We start from the raw sequence: 14,840 nt of genomic DNA, 5'->3' as shown, positions 1-14,840 counted from the left end.
GCCACCATGCTCATTCCTTTGTGGTCACCTGGGGCTGTTTTGGTGCTACAAGGGCATGGCTGAGTAGAAACTGTAATGCAGAGTCACAAATAGTTACTATCTAGCCCTTTATAGAAACAGTTGGCCAGCTCCTGCTATAGAGATCCTTTGTACCCCCCCCCCCCTTTACGGATGGGAAGACTGAGGCACAATTAAGGTCACACAGCTAGCACATGACAGAGCTGGGATTCGAGTCCAATCAGCTAGAGTTGAGGATCTAGGCACATAACCTCGGCACGGGCACTGCTTCCGGGTCCACATAGGGCCTGTGGGAATCTGTGGGAACTTGTACTCTTAGGGTGATGGGAGCCCTGTCAGGGTTTGGAGCAGAAGAGGAGTGTGAGTCGACTTCATTGCTCAGAGGGTCCCTCTGGCTGATGGTTGAGTACACTGAAAGAGGGTGAGGGGAGAGCCATAGGGAGACCATTTGTCCAAGTGAGCAATGCTAGGGGCTTGAGCCAGGGTAGCTCCCTGTTGGCTGCCCTCTTTCTTCCCATCTGCTCTGGTCTTTCCCATGAACTCTCCCCTGCTTCCTCCTTCTCGGCCCCTCCTGTTTCTCCTCTTTGTCCCAGGTTTTGGTGCCCCCTACCCCTCTATGCTCTCTTGCCCTTCCCAGGGCTGGGCCCTGACCTCCTGGCCCAGGGATGGCCCTAGGTGGGGTCACTGTGTAAGGACATGCTGCCATTTTCACCAGCCTCCTGTGTGCAGACTCGCAGGCACACGGTGACACAGACTGTTGTCCCTGCAGCCCCATGAAAACGCGGCACAGCTACACACAGCTATGCACATGTTCACACTCATGACAGAGGTTCAAATATGGACCACGTTGCACAGTCTTGCAGACATGTTCACCTTTCAGAGCCACAGTGGCTACACAGAAACTTGCGACACTAGTCATAGTCCACACATGCCACCGCATTACCTATACACAGCCTGGCCTCAGAACATCTACCAGATGTGGCAGAACATAGTCACACGAACACGGCTACTGCAAACCAGGTACAGATTTCAAGAGAGTGCCCCGCACAGACATACACCTCCCAGGCTCAGAGCCCCATCAGGAAGTAACACAGAGACTCCTGCCGGGACCCACCAACAGTCACACAAACAGCCTCCGTGAGGACATGCTCACAAACAGGCATAGTGCACTCACACACAACTGGACATGTCCCAGTTCCACCCAGACACACGCCACACATGGAGACACACGTCACGATCGCGCAGACTGTGGGCCGGTCGTGCCCACTCAGTCTGACATCTTGTGGCCCCACACGCTGAGGCCTGGGGAGTCCCACGAGGCCCCACAGACAGCAGCTGGCCCCGTCATACCCAGACACGCTGTCACACCCCGGGTCCCAGACAGAGCCATCCCACACACCCAGACACACCCCCAGGGTCGGGGCCCTCACACGCCCAGCCCGTGCCTCGGCCTGAGGACAAGTCCTGGCCGCACACCCGGGTTGCACACCCCGTGGTCGCCCTTGCCACGCCCTCGTGACACACCCCGCCCACCTGCCCGCCTGGCTGAGTTGGCGCTGAGGCCGCCCAGGAAGGGAAACTTGCGGGCTCAGCACCTTCCTCTACTGCCTGCAGGCGGCCCCTGCCCTACTACCCAGCACCCCCAGCCCCACAGGGTGGGGCCAGTCCGGGGGGTGGGGGGGGAGGCAGTCCTGGCCCTGGCCAAGCAACCAGCGCTGAGGCAGGACCCTGGGGTTCAGGGAGACCCGCTCCCCTCCCCCACTCCTGCGGGCTGCCCCGGGAGGGGAGGGAAGTCGTGGGGGGAGCCCGGGTTCCGGCTGGAGCCCCAGCTTCCCGTCCAGCCCCCATGGGGCAGGAAGCAGGGCTGGGGAGGCCAGCTCAGGCCTTCCTGCCCCCTCCCCCAGAGAGGCCTGGGAGCTGGGTCAGCTGGAAGGAGTGGGAAGAGCAAGGGAGGGGGAGGGGGGATTAGAGAGAAAGGTCCTTCTGCCCTCAACCTCATTATAGGTGTCTTTTGTGTTTATGTAAAGTTGAACAGGTTCAGGACACGTGTGTGTGTGTGTGTGTGTGTGTGTGTAGGTTTTGTGCAGTGAATTTTGTGTGTCCAGCATGAAAGGTTTCTAACACACCAGCGGGTGGCCGCCGGCTATGCTGAGTATGGACAGGTTCTGTCCAAGTGTGTGCCCCTGGCATGTGTCCCCATGGTGTGTCTGTGTCTGACCAGAAGCTGCTGTGCTCTCTGGGCTCTGCGACATGAGTCTGTGTGTAGGAGTTGTAACCCTGGGACACATGGTGTGTCTAATTATTTTCTCAGCCTCTTTGCTACTGTTCTCTGTGTAAATTGGTGCCTTCTTCGGTAAAGCGTGACTCGAAGTGTGGATGTTTTCTGTGCATGTCTGTGAGGGAGGTGTGTTTCTGGGAGCTGTTGTGCTCGGTTTGCTAGCTGAGCTGTGTTTTCAGTGCGTGGCAGGGGGCAGTTCCTGGGGTTTCTGTGTCTGTGGGCGACTTGTTTCTGGGGAAGGCTTGTGAGTGGTGTATGCCTCGCTGGTATTCTGAGCACGTTGTGCCTGTGGGGTGTGTCTGAAACACGTTTGCTGTCATCCTCCTCGTGTGTTTGTGTGTGTGTCCATTCAGAGACTGGTGTCCTCAGTTCTAGGAGCAGATGGTGTTTGCATTTTCGTCTCCCCACATGTGGGTTGGTGACTTCGGTGTGAGCTGTTGTGTGGGTCTCTCTTTTTGGCATCATGAGATCTTTGAGGTGTTTTGAGTTTTCAGCCGGGTGGCAGTGTGTCCTGCAGGTCTGCATTTTGTGCTAGTGTTTCCAGGGCAGGAGGGGCATGGTGTGTCCCCAGGGAAACCACCGGCATCCCAAGCGACACGCCCAGTGGCCTCTGTGCTGAGTGGAGGCTGCGTCTGCGGTGTGTCCCCTTGCCGGCTGGTGCCACGCTGGCTCGGGGCTGGCTGTGGCAGGCGGGCAGGGCAGGGGCTGTGGTGGGCACTGGACCTGCGCCCGGACCTCAGTATAAATATCCCAGCTGCCGGCGGCTGTGTTTACTCGGCCCCAGCCCGGGGGCGGTGGTGGCGGCCCGGCAGGTCCTGGGGGTGGGGGTGACCAGGCCACAGCACAGACACTTCCTTCTGGCCAGACAGGCCACAGCCTCAATGCCCCTTCCTGCCCCCTTTCTGGATGGGATTGTGGCGGCGACCCCTCCTCCTGGGCTCCAGGGGCCACCAGTGACCCTCTGACCTGGACATCCTCACTGGGCTTCCCAGGATCTGGGAGACAGAGAAGAGGGACTAGCCAATGGGGTGAGGGGCAGGCCAGGGGCAGCAGGGAGGGAGATGGGGTGGAGACTCTGGGAGGAAGGCACAGGAATGGTCACCACTGCTCAGAGACCCCGTGTGTTGGGATGAGCAGGAGGCAAGCAAGAGGGGTGGCTGAGTTCCTGTGCAGGGCTGCTGGGGGAAGAGTGGAGGGCTGAGAAGGGAGGTGGGAAGTGATGGAAGATTCAGGCAGCTAGAGGCACAGAGGCACAAGAGGCAAAGCAGAGGAGGGAGAGAAAGAGAGGGACAGGAGATGCAGGGGGGTCAGATGGGGTGTGGGTGGCAGCCAGCAGGGCTGGTCAGGAGGAGAGACGGGGTGGGGGCCGGATGCCCACGAAGGGGCTCTCCCCCAGCAGGCCCTCCCTCCCTGACTCAGCCTCTCCGTCAGCCCTGACCCGCCTTGGGCCAGGCACCCCCCCTCACCCCACCCCAGGGCACCTCCAGGTCGTAGCCATGGGGGCTGTCGGCGGGGGGGGGGGGGGTGTGTCTCCCACAGTCCCTCTTGACTGGCCCCACCTCTGTCTCCGCGCAGAGGCTCCCGTCTCTGCCATCTGACTAACCCTAATTCTGACTCAGCTGCTGCTGTCTCTCATCACTTTATTATGTAACAAATCTACGTCCCACAAAATATATCACAAACAACATTGAGGATCCAGTGGCAGCCCGAAGAGAGTGGCGCACAGCATGCAGGGGGGATCCCTGCCTTGGAAGAGCTCTCTGGGCCTGTGGGGGCGCACACAGACCCGGGGCAAACACCCTTCATCCCCTGGCTGAGGGCACGGTCCTGGGCTTCCCCAGGAGCCAGGGCAGCAGTGCGGGTGGCACGAGCTACACAGGAGCAATGGTTCTGGTCCAGGTGCCGACTTCCATGCCCCTGACACGGTTCCAAGCCCATGTGCAGGGAGAAGCTCCCCCTGGAGCTTAGTTGCTGGTATCACCCTTGACAGCTGCCTTTTCCTCGGTCTTCCTGAGGAAGTTTGTGCATCTGTCTGCTCCGGGTGGCCCTGACCTGATGGCTGACATGCAGCCCAGGAGGAGGGGTCTATAGGACCTGTGAGGTTCTAGACCTGAGTTTCATTTTCACTGGCCATGCAGCCTGGAGCAACTCACATCTCCCTTCTGGCCTCCCCTGACTCACCTACGGAGTGGAGGCAAGTCCCCAGTTCTCTGGGTTGTCTGGAGGATTCTGTGTGGCATCAGGCCTGGCAAAGGACAGGACTGCTCAGGAACTGGAAGCTCCCATATTGAACAGTCTCTCGGTGTGAAATGTCCCTCATCCTCCAGGCCAGATCTCACTTTGTGTCTGGCTCTAGTCCTGTCTGACCCAGAGGGCAGAGCTGAGGTCCAGGGGTCAAAAGCTGTGGCCCCAGGATCTCCCTCTTATTCTGGGCCGTGTGCCTGAGGAAGTGGTTTTGAGGATCCTTCAGGCTTGGCTATGGTGGGGTGCCATCATTTTGTCTCCCAGGAGTGAGGGGTCCCCAGGTCCCACTCTCTGACCTGTGACCCACAGCCCTCCCCAAGCAGCTGAGCCTTTCTCTGTATGCTTGTCTACTAGGGGAGCAGGAGCCGGGTGTGGGGGCATGGGAAGGCGGGACGCCTGGGTTCCCACAGGCCAGTGGCTGAGTCACTGGGAGGCCATCTGGCTCCCATTAGCCTGGGGCGGCAGGGGGCTCTGTGGGGCGGGCCGTGTGGCCAGCTGGGGGGCAGGGACGCTGGGGCAGGCTGTGTGTGGGATGACTCAGGACCCATGATAACAGCCTGTGCATATTTGGGGAGTATAAACAGGAGAGGGAGAAGGAGGCGGAAGAAGGGAAGGAAGGAACGTTGTGGCTGGGGGAAAGAGAGGGGCCGGTGGGGCTGAGAGGGGAGAGCCCCCCTTCCCATGCCCCCTCCGGCCACACCCAAGCCAGCAGGCTCATGGCCCTGGTGCTGCCCCTGTGCCCCCCTCCCAAGTCTGGGTCCTGAGGGAGAGGTGACAGCTGGTAGCCAGCCCAGCGAGGCCGCCTTCCTTGGCAGCAAGGCCGCCTTCCTCGGCAGCGAGGCCGGTGGGGTGGGGGGATGACACAGACCAGAGAAAAAAAGGCTGAGGGGTAGACAGAGAGCCAGAGGCAGCATGGAGGCCGAAATGGGAGCGGACAGGTGGGAAAAACCAGAGGCCTGGAGTGGGGGCTGAAGGAGACAGGAATGAACCGGGAGCAAGGAGGCATGAGCTGCGTCAGCACAGAGGGGGAGAAACGGGAAGAGGCCAGGGTGAAGCCAGGGGCTCACCTGGACCCCACTAGGCATTGATGTCCACTTGGTGGGCACCAGCTACAAAGGGCCTGCTGGCCTCAGTCAAGGGGAGGTGTTCAGCTTGGGCCCTGTTGTGGGGACAAAGGCACAGGGACAGGGAAGGGGATGGAGAGAGACAGAGAGGAAAGATGGTGAGGTGCAGAAAGAGGAAGAGGTATGTAGAAAGCAAGAGACAGAAAGGCAGGGAGAAAAAGCGAGTGAGCCAGAGAGACAGCGAGAGACCGAGGTGGAGCTGGGCGGGGGGCAAGGTAGGGAACCCCGCACGCAGAGGGGGCAGGGAGTTGGCAGAGATGGCACCAGAGCCAGCAAGGCTGTCCCCTAGACGGAGTCACGGGTGGGGTGGGCGGCCACAGCCATCAGTCCCCATCCAGCTCTGGGCTGGGCGCATCCTCGGGCTCCTCCTCATCAAAGTACCTCTCCTCCTCATCCCGCGCCACGATGTCCAGGTTGTCGAAGTCGGGGTTGTTGTCCACAGTGCTGCGGGGGGAGGGGGGCTGTCAGGGGCTGGTTCTGTGGGCCTCACTGCTTCTCACCCTTCAGAGGAGCTGGGGCTCCCCAGGTCAAAGGCCACATGCTGGCAGCTGTCAGTGGGAGCTGCCCCCCGGCGGAGAGGGCCAGGCATGGAACCTCTCAGGGCTTCAGACAAAGGGCAACATTTTCCAAAGCAGAGATTTTACACAAAAACTTAAGGTTTCTCTGAAAAAGCTGGAAGATGGGGGGATGGGAAGACCCTCATTCCCCAAAAAGTGGTTCTCAAACAGGAAGATCCTGGCCCTCAGGGGACATGTGGGGACAACTAGAGATGTTTTGGGTGTCTCAAGTGGGGTCTCCTACTGGCACCGAGTGGCTCAACACCAGGGATGCCTCTACTACCACGCACAGGTCAACGCTCCACACAAAGAACGATCGGGCCGAGAAGTGTCTGCCCTGAGGTGACAAGTGATCCTAAACTGTGGGAGGACACTTGCAACTGGTGTTCCCCCTGCTGGGAACACTCTGAGCCCAGATATTCATGCTGTCCGCCCCACCCTCCAACACTCTGCATGTCTATGCTGAGACGTCACCTGCTCAAGAGCCTTCCCTGGCCAATTCATCCCAACCCCCCCACCCCTAGACCCTGCCTTAATTTTATGGCCCGTCAGCACCAGATGCTACATACTTCTCTTGCTTCCTCATTAGAGTGGAACTCCCATCAGGGCAGGGAACCTTTCATTGGCTTTGGTCACTGCTTTGTCCCCAGAGTCTGGACACAGCAGGTGCCTGGCACATGGTGGCTGAATACAGAGGAGGGACCCAGTGGCCCCTCTGCCCAGCAGCTGCCCTCCAGGGGGGATGGGCTTTGGTCCCTCTGCAACCCTAATCTTCACCCTAGGCCCAATTTCCTTATGGGCACCTGGCTTTCTGGGGGCTCCCCATGGCTCAGGGATTCTGCACCCTGCTTTGAAAGTTGCAAAGCCAGCTGGAAGGTGGATAGCCAGACTCGCCTCCGGAGCCGGGTGGCCCTAGCTCAGGCAGGCGGTACCCCCCCACTCAACTGGTGAGGGTTGGTTTGTTCGTGCGTCGCTGGGGCTGGGTCTGAAGCCAGGCCCTTGGCTTGCACACCTACCAGGCCAGACTGCCTTGGCCTTTTATCTCTGATTCCGATACTTCATTCTTCTGTGTTCTTGCCTTCCCAGAGCAGTGGCTGTGTCTCGCCCTGGGGTCACGGTGGCGGGTCACTACTACGCGGCCACCACAGGCCCCTCCATGCTAGGCATCAACCCTGCCAGTGGTTACCTACTGCAGCGAGGAGGTGCGGGGGTGTGAGGAAGCAGCTGGCGTGCCTGGGGAAACCTGGAGGGCTTGGGGCGGTGGCATCCTAACAGGCCATCACCACTCACCTGAATAGAAATATGTTTTTTTTTTTTTTTTTTGGAGTACCGACCATCAGCTCTGCTCAGTCCCTTCTTCAGGTGAGAGGACTGATACTCACAGATGGACAAAGCTAGTCCAAGGACACACACTCATCTCAGGTTCCCTTACGCCATCTGAGCTGGGCTGAGGGCCGTGGGGTGCTGGGCTGGGGGCAGGGCAGGGCCTGGGTCACCTGTAGTCAAAGTCCCCGTCCTTGCCGTCCAGGAAGTGCTGGTGCATCCGGCTGGTGAACTCTTCCCGCAGGATCAGCCTCTCTTCTGAGTCAGGTACCCAGGACTCCGAGTCTTTGCTGGGGCTTTGGTCTGTAGGGGCGGACACCACAGTGGGGTCGGGGGTGAGGGGGTAAGTGTGAGTGGTACACTCGGGGAGGGGCTGAACACACGGCCACAGAGAGTTGCCTCCTCTGTGCTGGTGGCACTGCGAACACAGTGGTGACCAAGACAACCCTGGTCCTGCGCTCCGGGCCACATGCCAAACACGCAATGACAATACAGTGCTCTGGAGGTTGGAGAACAGGGTCAGGAGCTGATACCTGGAGGGTGGCGAAGGGAAGGCATTCTTGACAGAGAGAATGGCATGAGCAGGGGCCTGCAGGAAGCGACTGCTGCATGCCTTCGAGGAGTGGGGGACAGATATGCTAGAAGGACTGGGAAGAGCCTGGGCACTCAGGGCAGGCAGGGGAGGGATGTGAGGTCTGCTCTTACAGGTCGGGGGCCAGCTGGGAGCCCCCTGGTACCAGCCCTCACCTTCCTCATCACTGTCCTCCTCCTCTTCCTCCTCCTCCAGGCCGGCCTCCTCCTCCTCCTGCTGCTGGAGCAGCCGCTGCTGCAGCTCCCGCTCCTGGTAGGACTGGAGCAGGAGGTCAGAGAGCGGGCAGGCAGGGGTGCCAAGGGTGCCGGGCTTGGGCGCCTGGTGGGCCGGGGCACGGGCACTGAGCTCCTCCTGGGTTAGGTACTGCCCAATGTACTGCTCGTACAGCAGCGGGGCCCGGAACCGCATCTGCTCGTCACTGAAGTACTCGCCGCCTGCATGGAGAAAGGGTGTGCCCGGGCTCAGGGGTCTGGGTGTGGGCTGAGCCTGTCTGGGCAGATGCATGTCCACAACCATGCTTGTAGGAAGCCATGCACGCACAAGGGCAAGCGTGGCATGCACAGTGAGACAGGTGAGAAAGCACGCAGGGACCTGAGGTCACGTGGTCCCGAGTATGCACGTGTGCATCTGAGCGTGTGTGGGTTATCAGCCCCGGATCTGCACGTGTGCTCCTCTGTGTGTGCATACTCAGCTGTGGCCACCCTGGCCCTATTGTCGTGCCTGGTTACACAGGTGTGCACACCCTCCTGCGTGTGTCTAGGAGTGTCTCCAAGTCAGCGTGCAGGGGTCCTGCACACCAGAGCCAAGATGCAGATGACGTGTGGCTGTCTGTGTACACAGGTGCATGTGCCAGATCAGGGGGCCCCTGGTAGCCTTCCAGACCCCACATCTCACCTCTCCCCAGAGTGCTCTCCCCTGTAGCCATCCCTTGGGTGGGCTTGGTTTCCCCCCCACCTGCTTCCCATCTCCTCCAGCTGCCTGTTCCTGCAGGTGGCTCTGTTCCTCAGAAAATCATTAAGCCTGCCCAGTCCCTCCCACACACTGGCCCCAGCCCCGCCTTCAGAGCCCAGGGTGAGAATCTGCCCAGAATCCCAGCCTCTGCAGCACTGGGGTCTGTGGCCATCCTGTCCTGCCCCCTCTCTTACCCATCTCTCTGTTTCTGGTATTTCCCACCATATGCTGTTCCTCTCCCTGTTTCCCTGGTTCTGTTTCTATCGCTCTGCCTCCACCCACCTGTCCCTCCTGGGTTCCATATCTGTCACCTCACCCCCCATTCATTCATCCCTCCTCCCTCCCACCTCCTTCACTCCCTGTCACTGCGCCCCACCCTCTTCATCTCCCTGGCTCTAGGGCCTACATCTTCACGGTAACCAGAACTTCACTCCCTCTCTGCCTCATTTGCTCTCATCCTTCCACTTTAGTTCTAGTGTCTTTGGTCACAAAGATGCTTATAACGATACTGTGGTCAAGAAGGTATTGTGCCTTTCACAGGCGTGCCTTGTTTCAGAGGGCCTTTGTGTCCCCAGGGTCAGAGAAAGACTCCCCTGGATTTCCTCAGTGCCTCTATGTATGGTGTGAGAAAGGGAATCTCATTTTCCTGAGGGGTAACCACTGACCACAGTCTGTGGCCCACTGACCTGAAATTGCACTTGTGTCATCTACTGAATTCTGACCCTTCTCACTACTGGTCCCATTCTCTTCCCTGGGATCCTGTCTGTCTCGACCTATCTTGCCTCATGGCTTCACATTTGTTTCAACCTCCCCGTATCCCTGTCTCAAAACTCATCTCAAGACCTCTGTCCATGTCTCCACTCTTGCATCTTAGTTCCTTACTTCCTCTGCCTCAGTCTCCCTGCCCGCCCAGCCCTCTTGTCCCCACACCTTGGATGAGCTCACGCAGGGCAGCGTAGCGCCGGTTACGCAGGCGGGTACGCAGGGTGCGAGGTCGGGCACTGCCCTGCCGGGCCACCTCGGCACAGTAGAAGTCTGCACGATGGTCGCCGCGCAAGTGGCCAAAGCAGGCCAGGTGCTCCTCGCGGAGGCCCGTGCGGAAGCGCTCCAGGAACACCAGCGGCTTCTCATGGTATAGCTGGCCCAGGATGGCCACCTTCTCCCGCTCGGTGAGGTCAGGCTCGCCCTGCTGCTGGCTGCACACTGGTAGGCGGCTGGCGGCCACAGCATGCAGCATGGCACTCACTGCCGCATTCTCAGGCCCGGGGGGGTCATCATCCGGGGCCCTTGGTGGTCCCTCTGTCGCTTCCACCTTGTCCTGGGGTTTGGGTGGGACCAGCGTCCAGCTCGGTTCTCCCCAATGCCCAGAACCGGGCTGTGTGCAGTCTGTGGGGGTAGGAGAGATGTGTCAGTCCTGGGATGGGAGTGTGAGGAAGGTGGAGTAGGTGGAAAAGACTCGTCTTAGATTTACTGAGCACCTACTATGTTCTGGGCACTGTTCTAGGTCCCAAAGATACCAGACTAATCACAAAGTTGACATTTTAGTGAGGGACACAGACCATGAAAAACATAATTATTGAAAACACACAATGTGTTAGCAAATGCACAGTCTGGTGGGTGGTTCCAAGAGTTTTGTAGAAAAATGAAGAGGGAAGGAGGTGAGAATGGGGTCATTGGGGGGCAGGCTGCAATTTAATTAAATTTATTTATTTGAAATAAAGCGATGAGGGGCAAATGGGGAGGGAGACAGGGAGAAAGAATCTGGAGACTCGGTGCAGAGCACAAGCCAGATATGGGGTTTGATCCCATAATCACAAGATCATGACATAAGCTGAAATCAAGAGTCAGACGCTTAACTGACAGTCACTTAGGTGCCCCAGGCTGCAATTTTATTTATTTATTTTTTTAAAAAATTTTTTGTTTATTTATTTGAGAGAGAGACAGTGAGAGAGAGCATGAGAAGCGAGAAGGTCAGAGGGAGAAGCAGACTCCCCATGGAGCTGGGAGCCTGATGTGGGACTCGATCCCGGGACTCCGGAACCATGACCTGAGCTGAAGGCAGTTGCTTAACCAACTGAGCAACCCAGGAGCCCCCCAGGCTGCAATTTTAAATGGGACAGTCAGAGAAGACCTTGCCAAAGAAGTGACATTTCGGTAGAGACCTGAGGTAGTGAGGGACTGAGCCGTGACATTTTTTGGGGAAAAGAGTTCTATGGAAAAGGGAATAGCCAGTGCAAAGGCCCTGAGGCAGGAGCATGCTTGGTATATTTACTTGGTTCTTTACCTCATTCACTGACTCACACAATCCTTTGCCTTTTCATTTGTTCAAAAAATCACTAACACATCCACTAAACTGTTCATTCCCTCTCTTTCTATCTTATTCACACACTCACCCAACCATTCTTCAGCAACTCTAAATGTGTGCGAGGCCCCAGCTGGGCTGCGCTGAGGATCCACGGGAGCAAGCGAGGCAGCCCAGGGTGATGGGAGAGCCAGGACAGTCAAAGACAACACGGGAGGTAGTAACAGGCAAGCTGCGTGCCAGGCAAACCTTGTTGAGAGCTGTCTCTCAAAAGGTGTGGTAAGTGGAGCGAGGCTGAGCAGGCAGGAAATAGAAGACAGAAAGTACAGGCAAGTCCTTTGGGCAGCTTGGCTGGGACAGGGAAGAGGGAGGAGGTGGGGGTTACAAGGGTAGTGGGTGTCAGAGGGTTGTAATCACTGAGACCAGAGAAGACTGAGTTGGACCAGGGCAGGGGCTGTGCAGGAGGGCACAGGAAGGGGTGGTGGTTAGAACGATGTTCAGGAGGCTGAGGAGACAAGCCATGGGGCTTTGGGGTGGGAGACAAGGGATGCATCCAGTTCAGGTCTGGGGTCTAGTGAGATTATCCTTGAGACAGTCATGGAAAAGGAGCAGATCTGGGGGTGGGGGGAAATGCTGAGGCCAGTTTGGGACATGGAAGGTAGGTTGGGCCCAGGGCATATCCACAGGGAGCATCTAAAAGACTCCAGGTCTGTGGGGCTGGAGACTTCTCGGAAGGAAAGTGTAGGGCTGGGGACAGAGCTACAGAGTCGGCATTGCCAAGACAGGAACCAAAGCCGAAGTAAATGAGAGGTCTTAGCGGGGCAAGGCAAGTATGTGAGGGATGAGAAGAGTAGGCTAGGAAAGAGCCCGAACTGGATGGGGAGAAGCCTATGACGGAGGCCACGATACAAAATCGGCCACTGAAAGACAGCCATGCTTTAATTCCTGGAGCCTGTGTGGTTGCTGACGGCCAAAAAATGTGTCTCTGCAGATGTGAAGTTAGGGATCTTGGGATAGGGGGATTATCTTGGATTGTCCAGGTGGGTCACAATGAGTGTCCATAACAGAGAGTCCGAGGGAGACTGGACATACACAGAAGAGAAGGCCATGGGAGTGATGTGGCCACAAGCCAAGAACGTCAGGAGCCACCAGAAGATGGAAGAGCCTCTGAGGGAGCCTCCATGGTCCTGCTACCACCCTGATTTCAGACTTGTGGTACCAATTTCAGACCTCAGGCCTTTAAAACTGTGAGAGAATAAATTTCTCGTTTTAAGCCCTCCAGCTTGTTGTCATCTGCTGCAGCAGCCATAGAAAACTGACAGAGACTGAGCGGGAGGAGCCTGAGAGGAAGAGAAAGGGAAGAGTGGTGTCACAGAAATCAAGGGGGGGGAGGCGCCTGGGTGGCTCAGTAGGTTGAGCGTCCCACTCCTGGTTTCAGCTCAGGTCATGAACTCATGGCACTTGGAATGGAGCCTGGAGTCGGGTTATGGGCTCCTTTATCAATGGTGGGTCTGCTTGAAAATTCTCTCCCTCTGTTCCTTCCCTCACTCTCTCCTCCTTTCTCTCTAAAACAAATAAATCTTAAAAAAAAGAAAAAGAAAAAAGAAGGTAAGGGACAACTTTCAAGAAGGTTGGAGGGGTCAATGGCATCGAATTCTTCAAGCAGCCTAGTAAGAGAAAAGCTGAATGGGGTGACTCCATTTAACTACAGGGGGGAGAGACCACTGGCAACTTTGATCAGAGAAGTTTCTGGAGGTAAAAGCTGGACTGCAAATGGGTGGGAGGTGAAGAAAGGGAGGCAGGTGTGCATGACACTTTGGAGAAGATACCTGACATGGAACCAAGAGACAGATTTTCTTTTTATTTAATTTTACCTTATTTTAAAAAAGATTTTATTTATTCATTTGACAGGCAGATATCACAAGCAGGCACAGAGGTAGGAAGAGAGAGGAAGGAAAGCAGGCTCCCTGCTGAGCAGAGAGCCCGATGTGGGGCTTGATCCCAGAACCCTGAGATCATGACCTGAGCCGAGGGCAGAGGCTTAACCCACTGAGCCACCCAAGCGCCCCAGGTTTTTTTTAGATTAAAACATTTTTTTAAATGGAAAATTTCCAACATGCAGAGATTCAGAGAACAGGATGAAATGCCCACCCCATCCCCTATACCACCATTCAGCTTCAACAATGACCAACTCTTGGCCAGGGACGTTTCAGCCAGCCTCCCAACCACACCTCGCCCCTCCTGGGACGACTCTGAAGCAGCAGGATGAAATTTCAAGAGAAGCTAAAATGATAGCGTTTTAGATACTGACGGGAAGGCATCGGGAGAAATAAAGAGACTGAAATTGCAAAGGAGAGAGATGGAGGGAGCACAGAAACGGATTAAGGACTCGAGGACGCCGATGGCACTGTGGTCTTTGGGGAAAGGGGAATGAGAATGAGGGGAGCTGTGAATGGGGGAGCTGTAAATCTGGACTAGGCAGAGTTTGCGTGGGTCAGGAGGAAGGTCAGCCTTGGGCAAGGGAAGGGTCAAGTGCATGCAAGGGGGGGTAACTGAGAAGCAGGGGTGACTGAGACTCAGACGGGATAGGGAGCAGGTTTCTGGTGACCCGAGAGTTAGCCTGGCACGGGGTAAAGGCTGGCCTGGAACTTGGAGGGGCTTAATTTCGGGCGAGGAGACGGGGTAAAGGACTGCAGTTCGCAACAGGAGAGGTATTGATCTCCACAAAGTGGCAAAGTGAGCTGGTAAACACGAGGGCTGCTGTGTCCCCTTGTAAGGAGTCCTCCTGCGCGCCCACGGGGAATCACTTTCCAAAGACTCCGCAGCCCCACCCTCCCGCCGCCTCCACGAGGCCAGGACCTCACCTTCATCGGGTTCCCTGGCCGCCGCTGCGGTCGCCACGGCCTCCATCCTGATTCCTAATTAGTTAGCCCCCGCGGTAGGCTCCGCACGCTGACCCCAGCCCCAGGCCCTCAGCGGCCACTTCCGGCTGGGCACACTCTGTGGGACCCCGTGTTCCGCCAAACCCGAAACAACAGTTCCGGGGTGAAGGCGGACCTTCCTATGCGCATGCGTGTCCTCCTCAGGTCCCGCCCCCTCGCCGCCGCCGCGAACGGAAAGGGCGTCGGGGTCAGAGGCTCTTCCACGCCCCCCACCCCGCCCCCATATGACCTGCCAAGAAGGATCTGAACCATTGTTCAACCTGTTCACTGCTGGGACTGAGAGTCTGGCGTGCTTACCTCTGGGATGGACAGTTGAATGGTTGATGGGCTCCGTCCAGAGCCTTTTGAGGATTTGTGTTCTGGTTTAGGCTCCAATCCATTCCCTTTTCCTTAACCACCTCAAAGAGTACCTACTAAGCTTTGGTTCTTGCTGCTGTGATCAAAGCCAATCCCCAGCTAGCATGAGATGGGTGGTGAGATAAGACAGAATTCCCCACTGTGTTCTAGGA

The 14,840-nt window shown here is 57.3% G+C and overlaps 1 protein-coding gene across 1 annotated transcript; it reads right to left on the bottom strand.

Annotated features, from left to right (window-relative positions):
• Positions 1–3,919: 3,919 nt before the first annotated feature.
• On the bottom strand, positions 3,920–14,471 carry CCDC97 (coiled-coil domain containing 97). The gene is made up of 5 exons (XM_004776075.3): positions 14,254–14,471; positions 10,018–10,473; positions 8,292–8,570; positions 7,718–7,847; positions 3,920–6,108 (listed from the first exon to the last, which is right to left on the bottom strand). Exons 1-5 carry the CDS (start codon positions 14,297–14,299, stop codon positions 5,988–5,990), a joined length of 1,032 nt encoding a protein of 343 aa, XP_004776132.1. The 5' UTR covers positions 14,300–14,471; the 3' UTR covers positions 3,920–5,987.
• Between the last annotated feature and the right edge of the window lie 369 nt (positions 14,472–14,840).

Source organism: Mustela putorius, unplaced genomic scaffold, assembly GCF_011764305.1.
Source record: "Mustela putorius furo isolate JIRA1106 unplaced genomic scaffold, ASM1176430v1.1 tig00000196_pilon_pilon_pilon, whole genome shotgun sequence".
Classification (NCBI taxonomy): domain Eukaryota; kingdom Metazoa; phylum Chordata; class Mammalia; order Carnivora; family Mustelidae; genus Mustela; species Mustela putorius.
The sequence above is the reverse complement of the archived record's forward strand: the minus strand, read 5'-3'. Positions and strand labels throughout refer to the sequence as shown.

Excerpts from the sequence above, each read along its gene's own strand:
- CCDC97 (XM_004776075.3), bottom strand. The coding sequence starts at position 14,299 with ATGGAGGCCGTGGCGACCGCAGCGGCGGCCAGGGAACCCGATGAAG. Across the intron at positions 10,474-14,253 it reads GGCCAGGGAACCCGATGAAG|ACTGCACACAGCCCGGTTCT; the intron begins GTGAGGTCCTGG and ends CTACCCCCACAG. Across the intron at positions 8,571-10,017 it reads CCTGCGTGAGCTCATCCAAG|GCGGCGAGTACTTCAGTGAC; the intron begins GTGTGGGGACAA and ends TTCTCCATGCAG.